Source organism: Schistocerca americana, chromosome 1 (assembly GCF_021461395.2).
Source record: "Schistocerca americana isolate TAMUIC-IGC-003095 chromosome 1, iqSchAmer2.1, whole genome shotgun sequence".
NCBI classification, from domain to species: domain Eukaryota; kingdom Metazoa; phylum Arthropoda; class Insecta; order Orthoptera; family Acrididae; genus Schistocerca; species Schistocerca americana.
The window spans coordinates 1,040,245,487-1,040,261,452 of NC_060119.1; the positions used below are offsets into that span (position 1 = coordinate 1,040,245,487).

The 15,966-nt window shown below is 44.2% G+C and overlaps 1 protein-coding gene across 1 annotated transcript in view; it reads left to right on the top strand.

The window, feature by feature from the left end:
• Positions 1-2: 2 nt before the first annotated feature.
• Positions 3-15,966, top strand: part of LOC124549386 (phospholipase B1, membrane-associated-like) — a 107,164-nt gene continuing 91,200 nt past the window's right edge. Inside the window, exon 1 of the mRNA XM_047125241.1 lies at positions 3-274. Coding sequence (XP_046981197.1) covers positions 62-274 — 213 coding nt within the window. The 5' untranslated portion in view covers positions 3-61. The remainder of the gene's footprint in view (positions 275-15,966) is intronic.

The window sequence follows — 15,966 nt, forward strand, 5'->3', positions numbered from 1 at the left end:
CGTTCTCCGGCGCTTCGCAACCGGTTTCAGTGCGGCGGCGTCGTGCGTCGGGGCAGACATCATGCGGACGCTCTCGCTTGTAGTGGCCATCGCGTATTGCTTCTTGAGCCTGCCTGCCGGTCCGGGGCAGGTACTGAGCTACGCCGGTCAAATAGCTTTCCAGATAGACCCGCCCAGCTTGATTGCCTTCTACGAGTCTTTCAAGAATGTTCTCAGCAGGACACTCAGGCCGAAGGACCGGGCGAAGTTCTTGGAGACACTGCGACAGCGGAAGGTTAGTTCTGAATTTGATGACTGGTGATGAGGGGGGAACTGTTGTGTTGTCATTAGTGCTCGCCTGTTCACATTTACGAGAAACCAGGCAGTCTAAATTTTCGTTTATGTGATAAGATTTGCAGACGTCTGCTATCATTACTAGTTTTGCGGGATGTTATGATGCTAGTTGGAAGTCCTTATATAACTTAACTAGCTGAGTATACGACGTATGTATTTATTCCAGTTCTATTAGTCCATCTCCTCTTATGCCTCTTTCTCTGGCCATCTCCTCCTCTCCCCTCTTAGTCCTTCTCCTTCTTCCCCCTCTCTCTGTCCATTTCCTTATCCCCTGTTCCTACCATCGCCTTCTCTCTCCTCTCTCTGTCCACCTCCTCCAACCCCACTCTCTTTTAATCTCCTTCTGCCCTTCTCTCTGTCTATCTGCTACTCCCCCCTCTCTCTGTTCATTTCCTTTTCACCCCTCTCTGTACATTTGCTTCTCCCCCTCTGTCCAACTTCGCCTTCTCCCCTCTGTTCATCACATCCTGTCCACTCTGTCTCTTCCTTACACTTTTCACCTTCTCCTCCACCTCCATTAGTGCATATTATTCTCCACCCTCTCTATGTCCAACTCCTCCTTCCCCCCTCTCTCTGTCTCTCACTGCCTCTTTCCTTTGTCTCTCCATCTCTCTTCCTCTCTCTCTGTCCGCCTCCTCCTCTTCTCTATTTCTGTCCATTTCCATCTCCTCTCTCTCTGTTCATTTCCTCCTTTCCCATATCTCTGTCCATCTTCTCCATTCCCCTGTCTGACTGTCCGTTTCTTATCCCCCCCCAATCATTCTCTGCATTATCACTCCCAACTGAATGGGAGGTTTGCTATTTCTTACACCCACAGTATTTCTTTCCAGCTAACAAATGATATATGTACCAAGTTTGCTTGAAATCGATCCAGGGTTTTAGGAGGAGCTTTTTACCCACAGCTTTTCTCGTTGCGCACACACACTGATCAGCCACAACCTTATAACCACCTACCTTGCAGCCGGTGTGTCCATCTTTGGCACTGATACAGCGGCGACGCGTCATAATACAGAAGCAATGAGGCCTTGGTAGGTCGCTGGAGGGACCTGGCATCACATCTGCACGTACAAGTCATTTAACTCCCTAAAATTCCGGAGTGGGGGGCGATGAACTCTGACGTCACGTTCAGTCACATCCCAGATGTGTTCGATCAGGTTCAGATCTGGCTAGTGGGGAGGGGGGGGGGGCAACATACCAATTGGAGCTCGGTACCATGTTGTTCGAACCACTCGATCACACTCCTAGCCTTGTGACATGGTGCATTGTCTTGTTGAAAAATGCCACTGCCATCGGGAAACAGCCGGCCGGTGTGGCCGTGCGTCTCTAGGCGCTTCAGTCTGGAACCGCGTGACCGCTACGGTCGCAGGATCGAATCCTGCCTCGGGCATGGATGTGTGTGATGTCCTTAGGTTAGTTAGGTTTAAGTAGTTCTTAAGTTCTAGGGAACTGATGACCACATATGTTAAATCCCATAGTGCTCAGAGCCATTTGAACCATTTGAACCATCGAGAAACATGATCGTCATGAAGAGTCGTACCTTATCTGCAATCAGTGTACGATGCTCCGTCATGGTGCCTTGCACGAGCTCCATTGGACCCATGGATGGCCAGAGCATAATGGAGCCGCTGCCAGCTTGTCTCTATCCAGCAGTACCGGTGTGAAGGAGCTGTTCCCTTGGAAGACGACGGATTCACGCTCTCCAATTGGCATGATGAAGAAGGTATCGGGAGTCATTGGTCCAACGTCCAGAGCCGATGGCCACGTGCCCATTTTAGTCATAGTTGCGGATGTCGTGGTATTAACATTGACACATGCAGGGGTCGTCGGCTCCGGTGGCCCATCGTTAGGTGTGTTCGATGCACTGTGTGTTCAGACACACTTGTACTCGGCCCAGAATAAAAAATCTGCTATTAGTTCAGTCATAGTTCGCCGCCTGCCCTGTTTTACCAGTATGCCCAGCCTACGTCGTCCGACATCTGTAATGAGATGTAGCCGCCCAAACCTTGGTGTCGCCAAGTGTTGAAGACCCTTACCACAGCACTTCTCGAACACTCGACAGGCCGTGCAGTTCCCATGTCGGGCCTCCGGGCCATCACAACCTGCCCTCGGTCAAACTCAGACAAATCGCGTCCTTTCACATTCTATACACGAACATCTCGCTCACTGCTCCTACATGTGCCGCGTGTGTGTCTCACTAGCAGTCATTCCTTGCCAAGTGACGCTGCTGGCGCTTGCGCCGGGTTTATATCGATGGTAGGTCGTTCGTCATAATATACTGGTTGATCAGTGTACTCTGACGGAAAATTTTTCTTTTAATCATGCCGTCTTTTTCCACTTCCATGGTAAATCTGTATTCGGATGGAGCAAGTTCAGAAGCTGCAGAAACGTACGTAATGTCTTTATTCCGTGCGACCACGCCTCAGATATGTCGTCTACACACCGCCAGAAGCAAGAAGGTTGGAGACATGCCAACTGCAGTGTTTTTTCCTCAAGGACTTTCATAAAATATTTGGAAACCAGCACTGGCTGTCTTTAAGCCAAAACAGAAGAAACAAGAACTTCCGACTCAAGAGCCGACGCGGCGCACTGCTGAGATTTAATTTAATTCTTAAGCATAGGAGCGTCCAGAAGCACAGTCATTGTCCACAGCGCACGCACGAAACGCCTTTCTGCGCTTCCCTGAGAGCCGCTTTCCACCAACCGCGAGCGTCTTCCCGCGCACGCGCACTGCCTGCTCCTGGCCCACACATTTCCACGCGGTCGCGTGATGATTTACAGTCGCGCCTTCTAGCAGCGACGGCAGCAGCTATCCACACCTAAAGATGTCGAAGTTCTGTTGACGAAATATTATCAGATTTGCGCAACATGATGTGACGGCAAACCCCAAAAGAGTATTTGCATTCAATTGGATAGTGATAAGATTTCAAAGTGAAGCAAATAAATTTGCAGCTTCCCTTAGGTATTTCGGAATATAAAATGCTGCACTTCAGAGAACGAAAAAAAGTAATGTTCTGTGACTACAGTCTCAACAAGTCACAGCTGGAATCAGTCAACCAATACCCGGATGTAACAGTCTATAGGGATATTAAATGGAACCATTACGTTGTTCAGTAGCAGGAAACCAAGTGGCAAACTTCGATCGATTAGTACAGTACAACGAAAATGTAATCGGTCTATAAAGGAGATTGCATACAAAACTCTAGGGTGACTCGTCCTAGAATACCGTACCTGGGGCCTGCACCACATAGAAGTAATGGAGGATATTGAGCATATACAAAGAAGGGCAGGACGAATTGTCATAGTCTTGTTTGACCCACGGGAAAAGCTAAAGAAAATGAACTGGCAGGCACTTGAATATACACGCAAACTATCCCGAGAAATATGAATTTGTAGGCCTCCGAGACCTGTTAAAATCACTTTGGCTGTACTGCCGCGTCGTCTTATAATGTACTTGAAATACTAAAACAAACCGCCGTATCTGATAGAAAAGTATCTTGTATCAGCTATAGAAAGCCTTATTTAATGCAGAGGTGCACTACAAGCAGGACTGCAAATTTTTTCGCTTTGACATCATACTGGATACAACAAGACATTGTACAGAGATAATTATTCCAAGGAAAGAGCAAAGCTAATACGGAGCATTAGGCGTGGAATGAATGATCACAGCACAATAAATGAAATCCAAGTGCCTGATGAGACAAATGATGTTGAATTAAAACTACTGATCACTAAATTCGCTGAATTTAGGTGACTGTAGCTGAAAACAAAGGAGGAACGAAACGACAATTAAAGCAGCTCAATTGGACTTACGAGGAGAACGCAGTAAAAAAAAATTGCCATAAACCGATTTCCCAGGAACTTCGCTCGGTGGAAAAGGAGTCAAAATAACACGTGTCTCGGCTTCTCCGTAGATTCTCGGTCGTTTCTGAGTAATGCCAGAGTATTCAAGGTACCTTGTAGCGCCTGCTGAAAGAGAGTGAAGCTGTACCGCAGTGGCTAGCGTAGCGGCCTTTCGTAACTGCGGCCCGTGTTTGAAAACAATTAAATTGTTTTAATTTTATTTTGCTTTGTCTAGGCATTTCCGCAGAATTAATGCACCAGATCTGCCTGAAGAATAAATATAAGAATAAAAAGTAGGAATCAATATACGAATAAATATAAAGATGAAGTATAAGACTATGAGAATTTAAAAATATTTAACCCCTGAAAATACCACATCTAAATTTTTTTTGAGTTATCAGTCTTCTGAATGATTTGATGTGGTTCACCACGAATTCCTTCCACGTGCCAAACTCTTCACCTCAGAGTACCACTTGCAACCTACGTCCTCAGTTATTTTCTGGATATATTTCAATCTACGTCGTCCTCTATAGTTTTACCCTCTACAGTTCCCTATAGTACCATGGAAGTTATTTCGTGAAGTCTTAACAGATGTCTTATCGTCCTGTCCCTTCTTCTTGTCAATTTTTTCCATGCATTCTTTTACTTTCTGATTCTCCACAGAATCTTCTCATTCCTTACTTCATCAGTCCACCAAATTTTCAACATTCATCTGTAGCACAACATCTAGATGCTACAATTCTCTTCTGTTCCGGTTTCCCCACAATCCGTTTCACTACCGTACAATGCTATGCTGCAAACGTACATTCTCAGAAATTTCTTCCTCAAATTAAGGCCTATCTTTGGCACTAGTAGACTTCTCTTGGCCAGGAATGCCCTTTTCGGCAGTGCTAGTCTGCTTTTGATGTCCTCCTTGCTCCGTCTGTCATTGGTTATTTTGTTGCCTATGTAGCAGAATCCCTTAACTTCATCTACTTCGTAACCATAAATCCTGATGTTACGTCTCTCGCTATTCTCATTTCTGCTACTTCTCATTATTTTTCTCTTTGTTCGGTTTACTCTCAATCCACATTCTGTACTAATTAGGTTGTTCATTGCATTTAGCAGATCATGTAATTCTTCTTCACTTTCGCTCAGAATAGCAATATCATCAGTGAATCGTTCTTGATCGTCCACTCCTATTATTCTCTCTTGGCTGTTGTACATATTGTACATTGTCCGTCTCTCCTTATAGCGTACCCCTGTTTTTCTCAGAATTTCGAACATGTTGCACCATTTTACATTGCGAACACTTTTTCCAGGTCGACAAATGCGATGAACGTGTCTTGATTTTTCTTTAGTCTTGCTTCCGTTATCTACCACAACGTCAGAAGTGCCTCTCTGGTGCCTTTATCTTTCCTAAAGCAATAATGATCATCATTTAACACACCCTTAATTTTCTTTTCCATTCTTCTGCTTATTATTCTTGTCAGAACTTGGATGCATGAGCTTTTAAGCTGATTGTACGATAATTCTCCTTACTTGTCAGCTCTTTTAGTCTTCGGAATTGTGTGGATGATATTTTTTCGAAAGCCAGATGGTATATAACCAGTCTCATACGCTCTACACTTCAAAATGAGTAATTGTTTTGTTGCCATTTCCCCCAATGATTTTAAGAATTCTAGTGGAATGCTACCTATTCTGCCTTATTTGATCTCAAGTCTTCCAAAGCTCTTTTAAATTCTGATTCTAATACTGGATCCCCTGATACTAACCTAAACTCCGCCCGAACAGGCCATGAAGGACCAACGGTAACGACCGGCCGCCGCGTCATCCTCTGCCCACTGGCATCACTGGATGCGGATATGGAGAGGCATGAGGTCAGCAAACCGCTCTTCCCCGTAATAAAGGCCTATCCTCTCTCTTCCTCTGCATTTAACAGTGGAATTCCCATTGCACTCTTAATGTTACCACCCTTGCTTTGAAATTCACGGAAGGTTCTTTAGGGTTTTCTGCATGCTGAATCATTCCTTCCGATAATCATTTCTTTTTCGACTTCTTCACATTTTTCTTGCAACCATTTCGCCTTAGTCTCCCTGCACTTCCTATTTATTTCATTCCTCAGCGACTTGTATTTCTGTAAATCATATAACGAATGTCTGACACTTATTGTGACACCAAGTTGTAACTTTGCAATTAACTTAATGCCCTTGTCTCCTCTGACTTGATATGAAACACTTGTGTACTAATCTTCTACAGACATGGGTAAGTAAATAAAAAATAAAATAAAATAAAAATATGAAACACTTGTGTACTAACCTGCTACACACATAAATTCATAAATGAAAATAAAGTGAAGTAAAACAAAATCAATAATGAGTTTCCAATACGGGACGCAAAAGTGCGAAGCCGCGACGCTTCTGACCGTGCTACGGCTTCGATTCAACCGATGGCTCCATACAAGGCGTTCAAAGTACATCTGAAACATTAACAGTCGGCTGTCGAGTATATAAGGATAAGCCGAGACATGTGTTCGTTTATTTTGACCCGTCTTGCACTGAGAGAAGCTTCTGGGAAACTGGGTTATGACGCGTGCTGTGTTCTCGTTAGCTTTCAGACTACTCTATTCAAGACTATACTACAATGTTCATTAGACAGGTACGTGCTGAGCAAAGTAATGAGGGACTGATGACCTCGCCGTTTAGTCCCTTAATCCCCCCCCCCCCCCCCCCTCAGTCAATCAATCAAGCAATCAATCAATCAATCGATCAGCAGAGTAGTGAGAGTTGGGAGAGGACAGCCGTGGTCGACAGCCGCGTGAGACAGCTGCTACGAAAGCAAAGTTCTTCCTTCAAATTATCGAACGAATGTCAAAACGACAGATATTGAAATAATGACCATAGGACGAAAATTAACTGAAATCGCTGAACAGAGGAACGGCCACTAGATCTGACGGCCTACCAATACCATATTACATAGAGTACGCGAAAGAACTTACCCTTTTTCTAGAAGCAACTTACTATAGGTCGCTGGAGGAGCAAAGCATTCCTGATGATTGGAATATAACGCAGGTCAATTCCATTTTCAAGAAGCATCATCAACAGACGCACAAAACTACAGGCTTATATTTCTGGCGTTGATCTGTTGCAGTATTTAGAAATGTGTTTTATGCTCGGGTATTTTACTATTTCTGGAAACCAAAAATCCCCTCTGCAGGAATCAACATCGGTTATGAAAGCAAAGATCGTACGATTCCCAACTCATTTTGGTCGTCCACGAGACCCAGGAAACATTAAATACTGACTTCAAGGTTAATAACGTGTTTCTTGGCTACCAGAAGACATTAGATACATTTCTGCACTGCCACCTAATGAATTAGCTGGGGAATGGGAGCTTCAGTATGTCGCTTTTCTGTCACCAGACATTTCTTTCCTTCGTGTGTATGTGCACTCCCATCGCCCGTGCGACTTGCTACGCACAGGTAACAAACATGTGTGTTTTAATTCCTTACTGAGACAAGAACTGCACGTGTAAGAACGGGCAATAACAGGCTTCAGAGATCCACGGCCGACCTACTACGATGAAGTCATTTGGGTTACTTCCAGATGAAAAATATTATTTAATAGTCATCCTCTATGATGGAATGTGGGATCTCAAACCCATCTTCTCTGCGAGGACAGGCGATATTTACATGTTGAGCATGGGGCAATGTCTGTCGCCGAAGATCTGATTTTGCACAGAATCTAAATGTTGTCGTTTGGACAACAATTCTGATGGTGTCCAGTTTGGGAGCCGCGTGCATATCCTGAATACCTTCCCAGGAGAGGGGGAGGGGGTTACACATAAGATCCAACGGAATACCTTGTTCTGAAGAACGTCGAGGTATCGTAACTGTGTGGCGGACTCTATGCTCCATGAAGTGGTCCCGTATGGAAAGGCCGCAAGAACGATCGCCTTGTAAAGCCGCAATATGATGAACTGATGTAGTTCGTTGTTGATGTATAACCGGAGTCAGTGCCCCAGCCATTTGGAGGCAATTCCTCCATTTGTCCTATCTGAGGGCACGGGAAAGGAATCCAGAGACTAGGCTAATGCCGAGGTAAGGAAGTCTTCGGTCATGGTATTTTGCGGAAGTTCACCCGGATGGGGTCCACCCTCGGTTTTCGTCACGTAAAGTAGATCGTCGTCATCTTGGCTGCATACAGTTGGCCCTTATTCAGTTTGCATGCGGAAGGATTTAGCGGAGTGTTGTCTCTTGCTCGTGAAGAACACTGTATCAGCAGTAACATTGAGCCAAGAGATCGTGGGCAACTCAGGGAAAGATGTTAAAGAAATCTGGCGAAACAACCGATGCCAGGGGAATTCCAGCTGCGATTGTCTTCGTGCTGGACTGTTTTCCCTCGACAGAGTCTATGATCGGTCGGCCCTGCAAGTAGCTTTCCATGAGATGGACGTTGCTGTCTGGAAGCGATGTTTGCGCCACCAGATTCTGAATCATATTTTCCTGCCGTGCCCCAACATAGGCACTGTCCTAACCTCAAAAATCGGCAGTATTGGCTTTGGAGGTGTTGAGGCTGCTGGAGTGTGCTCCACCGGTTGGTGGACGTGCAATTCAACGGTTTCAGCACTGAGAAGATCCGGACTGCTTTCACTGCTGCAATAATTACTGCAACTGAAGGCACTTATTGTAGAGTAGCACCAGCAAGATCAGTGACTTCTGCGGGAGCAACTGGTTGTTTGTAACGGAGTCGATGCCAGGAGAAGAAGAGTCTTTCCGAAGTTTGGGAATGTTCTTAATTTTGGTGTGTGTTACGGTCGCTGACCGTCGCCTAGAGCAATTATAAACTGCGACATCTGTTGTTCGTCTCAGCGTTCTTTGTCATTGAGACCATATATTGGGAGGTTGTTTCGGAACTTGTACGCCACTGTGAAAGTATTCGCAGTGTGCAGCGCGTCGAAAACAATTCCTTCATCGGTAGGCAGCAGGGGTTATGTGGAAGGGTACTGAGCCATAATAAATTTATTATTCTCAAAACACCAATGAATTTATTTTTAAAGGAAAAATCCAAGAATAGCACTGACTGAAAAGACTAAAGTTCAGTGAACAACTGATGGCAAACGCCTCAAAAGGGCAACAGTATAAAATCACCTCCTTTTTGTATTTAAAAGAAATACATTTACATTACAAACAGCAAACATCGTCTGTTGCCAGTAATTATCAAAACGACTGACAAAATTGGTTCAAATTTATGATGATAGAAGCTTGGCAGAGGCGGCGGCAGTAACAATAATTCCTCCTTGTCTACTAACATAGGACGGCGGTTGCCGTTACCACAGTACTAGAAACCTTCATTTACAGTGTCAATCATGGTACTCAGGGATCTTTAACAAGATCACAGTTAACAAGAGACACAATCACTTATCATGTAACACAGAGAGAACTCGTTAATTGTTTAGTAAAAATTAACATACCCCAAATGCAGACATCCTTCTTTAATGTTTTTGTAGAAGCAAACAATTTAGTAAACAACAACTCGAGCTCGTGATACTAGCCAACAGGTAACTATAGACATGCCTCAGAAATAAGGTAGCCAGATTAAACAATTTTCACTGACTATAAAGTTGTTGTTGTTGTTGTGGTCTTCAGTCCTGAGACTGGTTTGATGCAGCTCTCCATGCTACTCTATCCTGTGCAAGCTTTTTCATCTCCCAGTACCTACTGCAACCTACATCCTTCTGAATCAGCTTAGTGTATTCATCTCTTGGTCTCCCTCTACGATTTTTACCCTCCACGCTGCCCTCCAATGCTAAATTGGTGATCCCTTGATGCCTCAGAACATGTCCTACCAACCGATCCCTTCTTCTGGTCAAGTTGTGCCACAAACTTCTCTTCTCCCCAATCCTATTCAATACTTCCTCATTAGTTATGTGATCTACCCATCTAATCTTCAACATTCTTCTGTAGCACCACATTTCGAAAGCTTCTATTCTCTTCTTATCCAAACTATTTATCGTCCATGTTTCACTTCCATACATGGCTACACTCCATACGAATACTTTCAGAAATGACTTCCTGACACTTAAATCAATACTGGATGTTAACAAATTTCTCTCCTTCAGAAACGCTTTCCTTGCCATTGCCAGCCTACATTTTATATCCTCTCTACTTCGACCTTCATCAGTTATTTTGCTCCCCAAATAGCAAAACTCCTTTACTACTTTAAGTGCCTCATTTCCTAATCTAATTCCCTCAGCATCACCCGACTTTATTAGACTACATTCCATTATCCTTGTTTTGCTTTTGTTGATGTACAATTCGTAAATCAGAAGGCTTACATCTGCATTCTATACCAAATCAGTTTGGAATAGTGACAGCCACAAGCCCACACACATTGACAGAACTGCACTCAAGTAGTACCAGGAAAAACCTTCATAAATAACACATTTATATAAGTAAGAACGGGCAACCAGGATACGGATACAAAATAGCCACCACGCGACACCAAGTGACGAGCACACTAATCGGATGCTCACCGTGATTTCTCGTAAAATCCGGCGTCCACTGACAAACGCTTGCTTAGAGAGCGCGGAGAGAAGGATGTATAGAAGTTACTTGTAGTCGGAAACCCGCGGGTATCATCCAGCAGATGCCCCCGCGTCCAGTACTTGCAAAGGTCACACCGGACTCCTGTCCGGCACCTCAATGGACACAAACTGCTTACAATTTCAATAGCCGAGGACACGACGAATACTGTGCGTCCTGTCGATGTAGCTTTTCACGGCTGCGATCAACACTCGCAGTGTGCAAAGGCACCACTCTTTATATATATTAAGATGGTATCTTTTCGGACATGTCCGAAAGAACAGATACCATCGGTGACCATGCAGCTCGTTAGAATGAAATTACAATGAAATGAACACCTTTAGCTGCTTACAGGCGTTGACAGACGTCAACGGGGACAGATGAAAATGTGTGCCCCGACCAGGACTCGAACCCGGGATCTCCTGCTTACATGGTAGACGCTCTATCCATCTGAGCCACCGAGGACACAGAGGATAGCGCGACTGCAGGGGTTTATCTCTGGCACGCCTCCCGCGAAACCCACATTCTCAACGTATGGTCCCGCACTACATTCGTAGTGCCCCCGCCCATTATACTCATTACTCGCGGCGCGTTGCCGATTCCCTTAATAGTTCGGGCACTGTTTGTGCATTCGCACAAAAGAAGATGGTCAAGTGGCCGGTGAGCCTTAACTATATATATACTATGATGGTATGTGTTCTTTCGGACACACCACTCATCAAGTTTTTTATACAACGTCCAGCGTCGACGGAAAGCGTCAGTGTCCTCACTGATACAAAGAGATTTTTAAAGGAGAATTTACATGCCCATTCGATAAAGGCGTCGCTCATTAGTCAAGTGAGAAATTAGTTTCATCTATCTGTATTAACAATGAGCGTAACAGAAGAATAACCAGCACTCCAGAAGCGATTGAGCTGCGCTGTTGCATGGCGGTAGCGATCACCGCGGGCCAGGGCGGTGCTGTCGCTGCGGGTGTACCGGGTATTCTTCGTGTTCTACTGTTCCTTTTAATACATACCCACGAAACGAGTATAGAACCAGACTAACTTAGGACCACCCTCTCGAACAGGCACGTAAAATTCCGCTTGAAAAAGCATTTTGTTTGTAATGAGAAACAAATCGAAGCTTTCCGTCGACAGTGGGCGTCAGATGAATGACGTCATGAGCAATATTTCTTTGGGCAGCTCCAACTACATTATAAAAAAGCGAAATTGCAGATATCTCCCGAAACGCCAGAGAAAAAGCGTCTGACGACTCTTAGGATGGACACCCCTTTGACTGAAAGTTCCTTGCAAATTAAAACTGTGTGCCGGAGCGAGACTAGAACTTAGGACTTTTGCCTTAAACGGGCAAAGGCTCTACTAACTGAGCTACCCAGGCACGTCTCAAGACCTCTCCTTACAGCTTCACTTCCGCCAGTACCTCGTCTCCTACCTTCCAAATTTCACAGAAGCTCTCCAGCTCTCCGCGAAAGGCAAAGGTCCCGAGCTCGAGTCTCGATCCAGCACACAGTTTTAATCTGCCAGGAAGCCTCAGATCAGTGCACACTCTGCTGCAGAATGAAAATTTCATTCTGATATCATCACCCAGGCTGTGGCTAAGCATATCTCCGCAATATCCTTTCTTCCGGAAGTGCTAGTCTTGCAAGGTTCGCGGGAGAGGTAATTTGGAAATTTGTGGTAAGTTCTATGGGACCAAACTGCTGAGGTCATTGGTTCCTAAGCTTACACACTACTTAATTTAACTTAAACTAACTTACGGTAAGGACAACACACACACCAATACCCGAGGGAGGACTCGAGCCTCTGGTGGGGGGAGGCGCGCGAACCGTGACAAGACGCCTGTGACCGCACGGCTACCCCGCGCGGCCCTCGCAGGAGAGCTTCTATGAAGTTTGGAAGGTGCAAGATGAGGTACTGCCGGAAGCGAAGTTGGGAGGAGGGGTCGTAAGTCGTGGTTGGGTAGCTCAGCTGGTAGAGCACTTGCCTGGGAAAGGCAAATGTCCCGAGTTCGAGTCTAGGTCTCGCACACAGTTTTAATCTGCCAGGAAGTTTCATATCAGCACACAGTCCGTTGCAGAGTGAAAATTTTATTCTGGACCCTGTTAGCTATCTGTCATTTGGATAAAGGTATGCACAACAGAACTGTCAAAAGAAATATGACCCTCATATACAAATATGGCTCATGGTCCTGGTTAATCCACATAGTTAAAGAGTGGCCGTGGTTACTAACTACCGAAATAATAGCAAAGGAGTTCAATAACTGCATATTTATTGCAGAAGAATCAACACTCATAAAGGAAAACTAAACACAACAAAAGTTTTTCTTCGAAATAATAAAAGGCACATGAAGCATTAAACTGTTTCAGTTATACTTAATACATACATGACTGGACTGAAAGATACCGGGAAACATAGCATAATAGAGATGTTACCTCCAGACATCGCGACTCAATCAACTTTAAACGATGTGACGCAAATACTGTTTCAATCGTGGTTCAAGGAGAGGTGGTATTCCGACATGCACAAGAACTAATACGTGCACTTCACAATTTAACGAGCAACACATGGTAACCCACCGAAGATTCACTGGAACAAGCATACACTCTCGAATGGCGAGAGAACTGAAGCAACTACAATAAGAGTCAGGAATACGACATTAAGTAACGTCTAAAGTTATCGTTACGTACCTGAAGTCCAAACGGGGCCAGTCTCGGTTAAATTCAAGCACCTAAGCTGAACCTACCAATCTTCACAGCGTGGACGATACTGCTTTCTGGCAGAACACTCAGCACCACAAGATGTCATCTTGTAGCCGGCAAAGCTTGAGAAATTACATGAAAGAATATTGCCTCAATGGACGAGTGTGGAAGCAAACTACCGTAAGATAGTGAGAAACGATCGACAGTGATCAACGAGCTCGGAAGGAAATGTGGATAGCCTCTAGTACTTTTTTTTTTCAGGCATCGGTCTTCTGGCTGGTTTGATGCGGCCCGCCACGAATTTCTCTCCTGTGCCAACTTCTTCATCTCAGAGAAGCTCTTCCGCACAGCGTCCCCAATTATTTGTTGGATGTATTCCAATCTCTGTCTTCCTCTACAGTTTTAACTCTCTACACCTTTCTCTTGTACCAGGAAGCTTTTCCCTGATGTCTTGACACATGTTCTGTCGTCCTGTCCTTACTTCTTACGTTCTTTTCTTCGTTTGTTCTGCGGGACTCTCCGCGTTCCTTATCAGTTGACCTAATTTTTATCTTCTGTTGTATCACACCTCAAATGCTTCGGTTCTCTTTTGTTGTAGTCTTCCCACAGCCCATGGTTCACTACCATAGAACGCTGTACATTCTCAGAAATTCCTTTCTCGAATCAAGGCCTAGGTTTGATACTAGCATATTTTTTGGCCAGGATCGCTCTCCTTGCAGGCGTGGTTGATTATAATGTCCTTCTTGCTTCGTCTGTCATGGATTATTTTGCTTCTGTGGTAGCAGAATTCCTTAACTTCGTCTATGTCGTGACCACAAATTGTGATTTTAAGGTACTTGCTACTCTCATCTCGTTACTATTTTGTTTCAGCGATTTGTTCTCAGTCCATTATCTGTACTCATTAAAATGTCCATAGCAATCAACAGGTTCTGTAATTCTTCTCCACCTTCACTGAACAGCAATGTCATCAGCGAATCTTATCATTGATATTCTTTCACCCTGAATTTCAGTTGCACTGTTCAAATTTCTTTTATTTCCGTCTTTGCCCCTTCTATGCATAGATTCAACGGTAGAGGCGAAAGACTACATCGCTGTCTTACAGCTATCTTAATTCGGGTATCCGAGAACCTCGTTCTTGGTCTTCCAATCTTACCATCCCCTTTTGGATCTTGTAGATATTGAATATCATCCGCCTTTCCATATAAATTACTCCTATTTTTCTAAGAATTTCGAACATCTTACATCATATTATCGACAAATCCTATTAGCGTACCTTGACTTTTCTTTAGTCCTGCTTTCATTATCACAAAGTCAGAACTGCCTCTCTGTTGCCTTTGCCTTTCCTAAGGTCTAGCTGATCGACATTTAACAGACCCCTCAGTTTTCTTTCCCATTCTTCTGTATATCTTTCTTGCCAGAAGCTTGAATGCTTGAGACGTCAAGCTGACTGTGCGATATTTTCGCATCCAACTGTCCTTGCTATCTTCGGAGTTGTGTGGATGATATTTTCCTGAAAGCCCGATGGTATTTCGCCTGTCTCATATATTCTAAAAACTGACTTGTATGGTTATTTGGGTGCCACATCCCCAAGTGATTTTAGAAATTCAAATGGAATGTTATCTATGCAATCTGTCTTATTTGACGTCAGGTCTGCCATAGCTCTTTTGAATTGTGACTAAACATGCTTATACTAAAAATGCAAAGTGGGCCAACCAAGGTCGCAAAACTGGCACAGAGGGAAAATAAGAAGTTGCACATTCATTGAAGATACACAAATGATTAACATAAGTGTTAAATAAGAATGGCTACTAACAACTCAACCAGTAAAATAACTTAGAGAAACGCTGATATTGACAAAGTGGCCTCACTTAACTAACGGACATAATGACTCAGAATGATTCCCAAATTGCATTTAACTTTAGAGAACAGCATTAAGGCCCACAGCAGTATTTGGAAGCAATAACGGTACGGCGGACAGGCAATACGAGCTTGTGCACAGGCTCACTAGCAGGCGGTATATACTTACATATAGTCCGACTGGCCTCACAATGAGCGGTCCTGACGAGAATTCATAGCCGCACCGACGCCAGAAAACGAGCAGACTCAACAAATGGGCTGCAGCACAAATAGATTGCAATGAAAACAAGGTCAAATCGGAGCCACACTGGAATATGTAATAAGCATGCCCCCAAATTCTTATGGAGCAATACTCTAACATTAACCGTCTCCCAGTAAATTAGCAGGAAACTTAGAGATAACTTCCAGTTGCCTTAACGCACTTTCAACATTAAATAGACATACCAAATCCTGCCGTGACAAATGATTAAACCATTAACTCTACGGCTGTTGGGCGCGTACACAACCGCAACCAGTCGCAAATTGGTCAATATGTCCAAAAACAAGTTAAAATTTGAATGAAAACCACTTAAAACACACACTCCACAGGTGATGAGAAACGAAATGAGGAACATCACCCTCCTTAAAATAGCCACTGTGGAACCAAGTTCAGAACCGTCTCCGGCAGCTACCC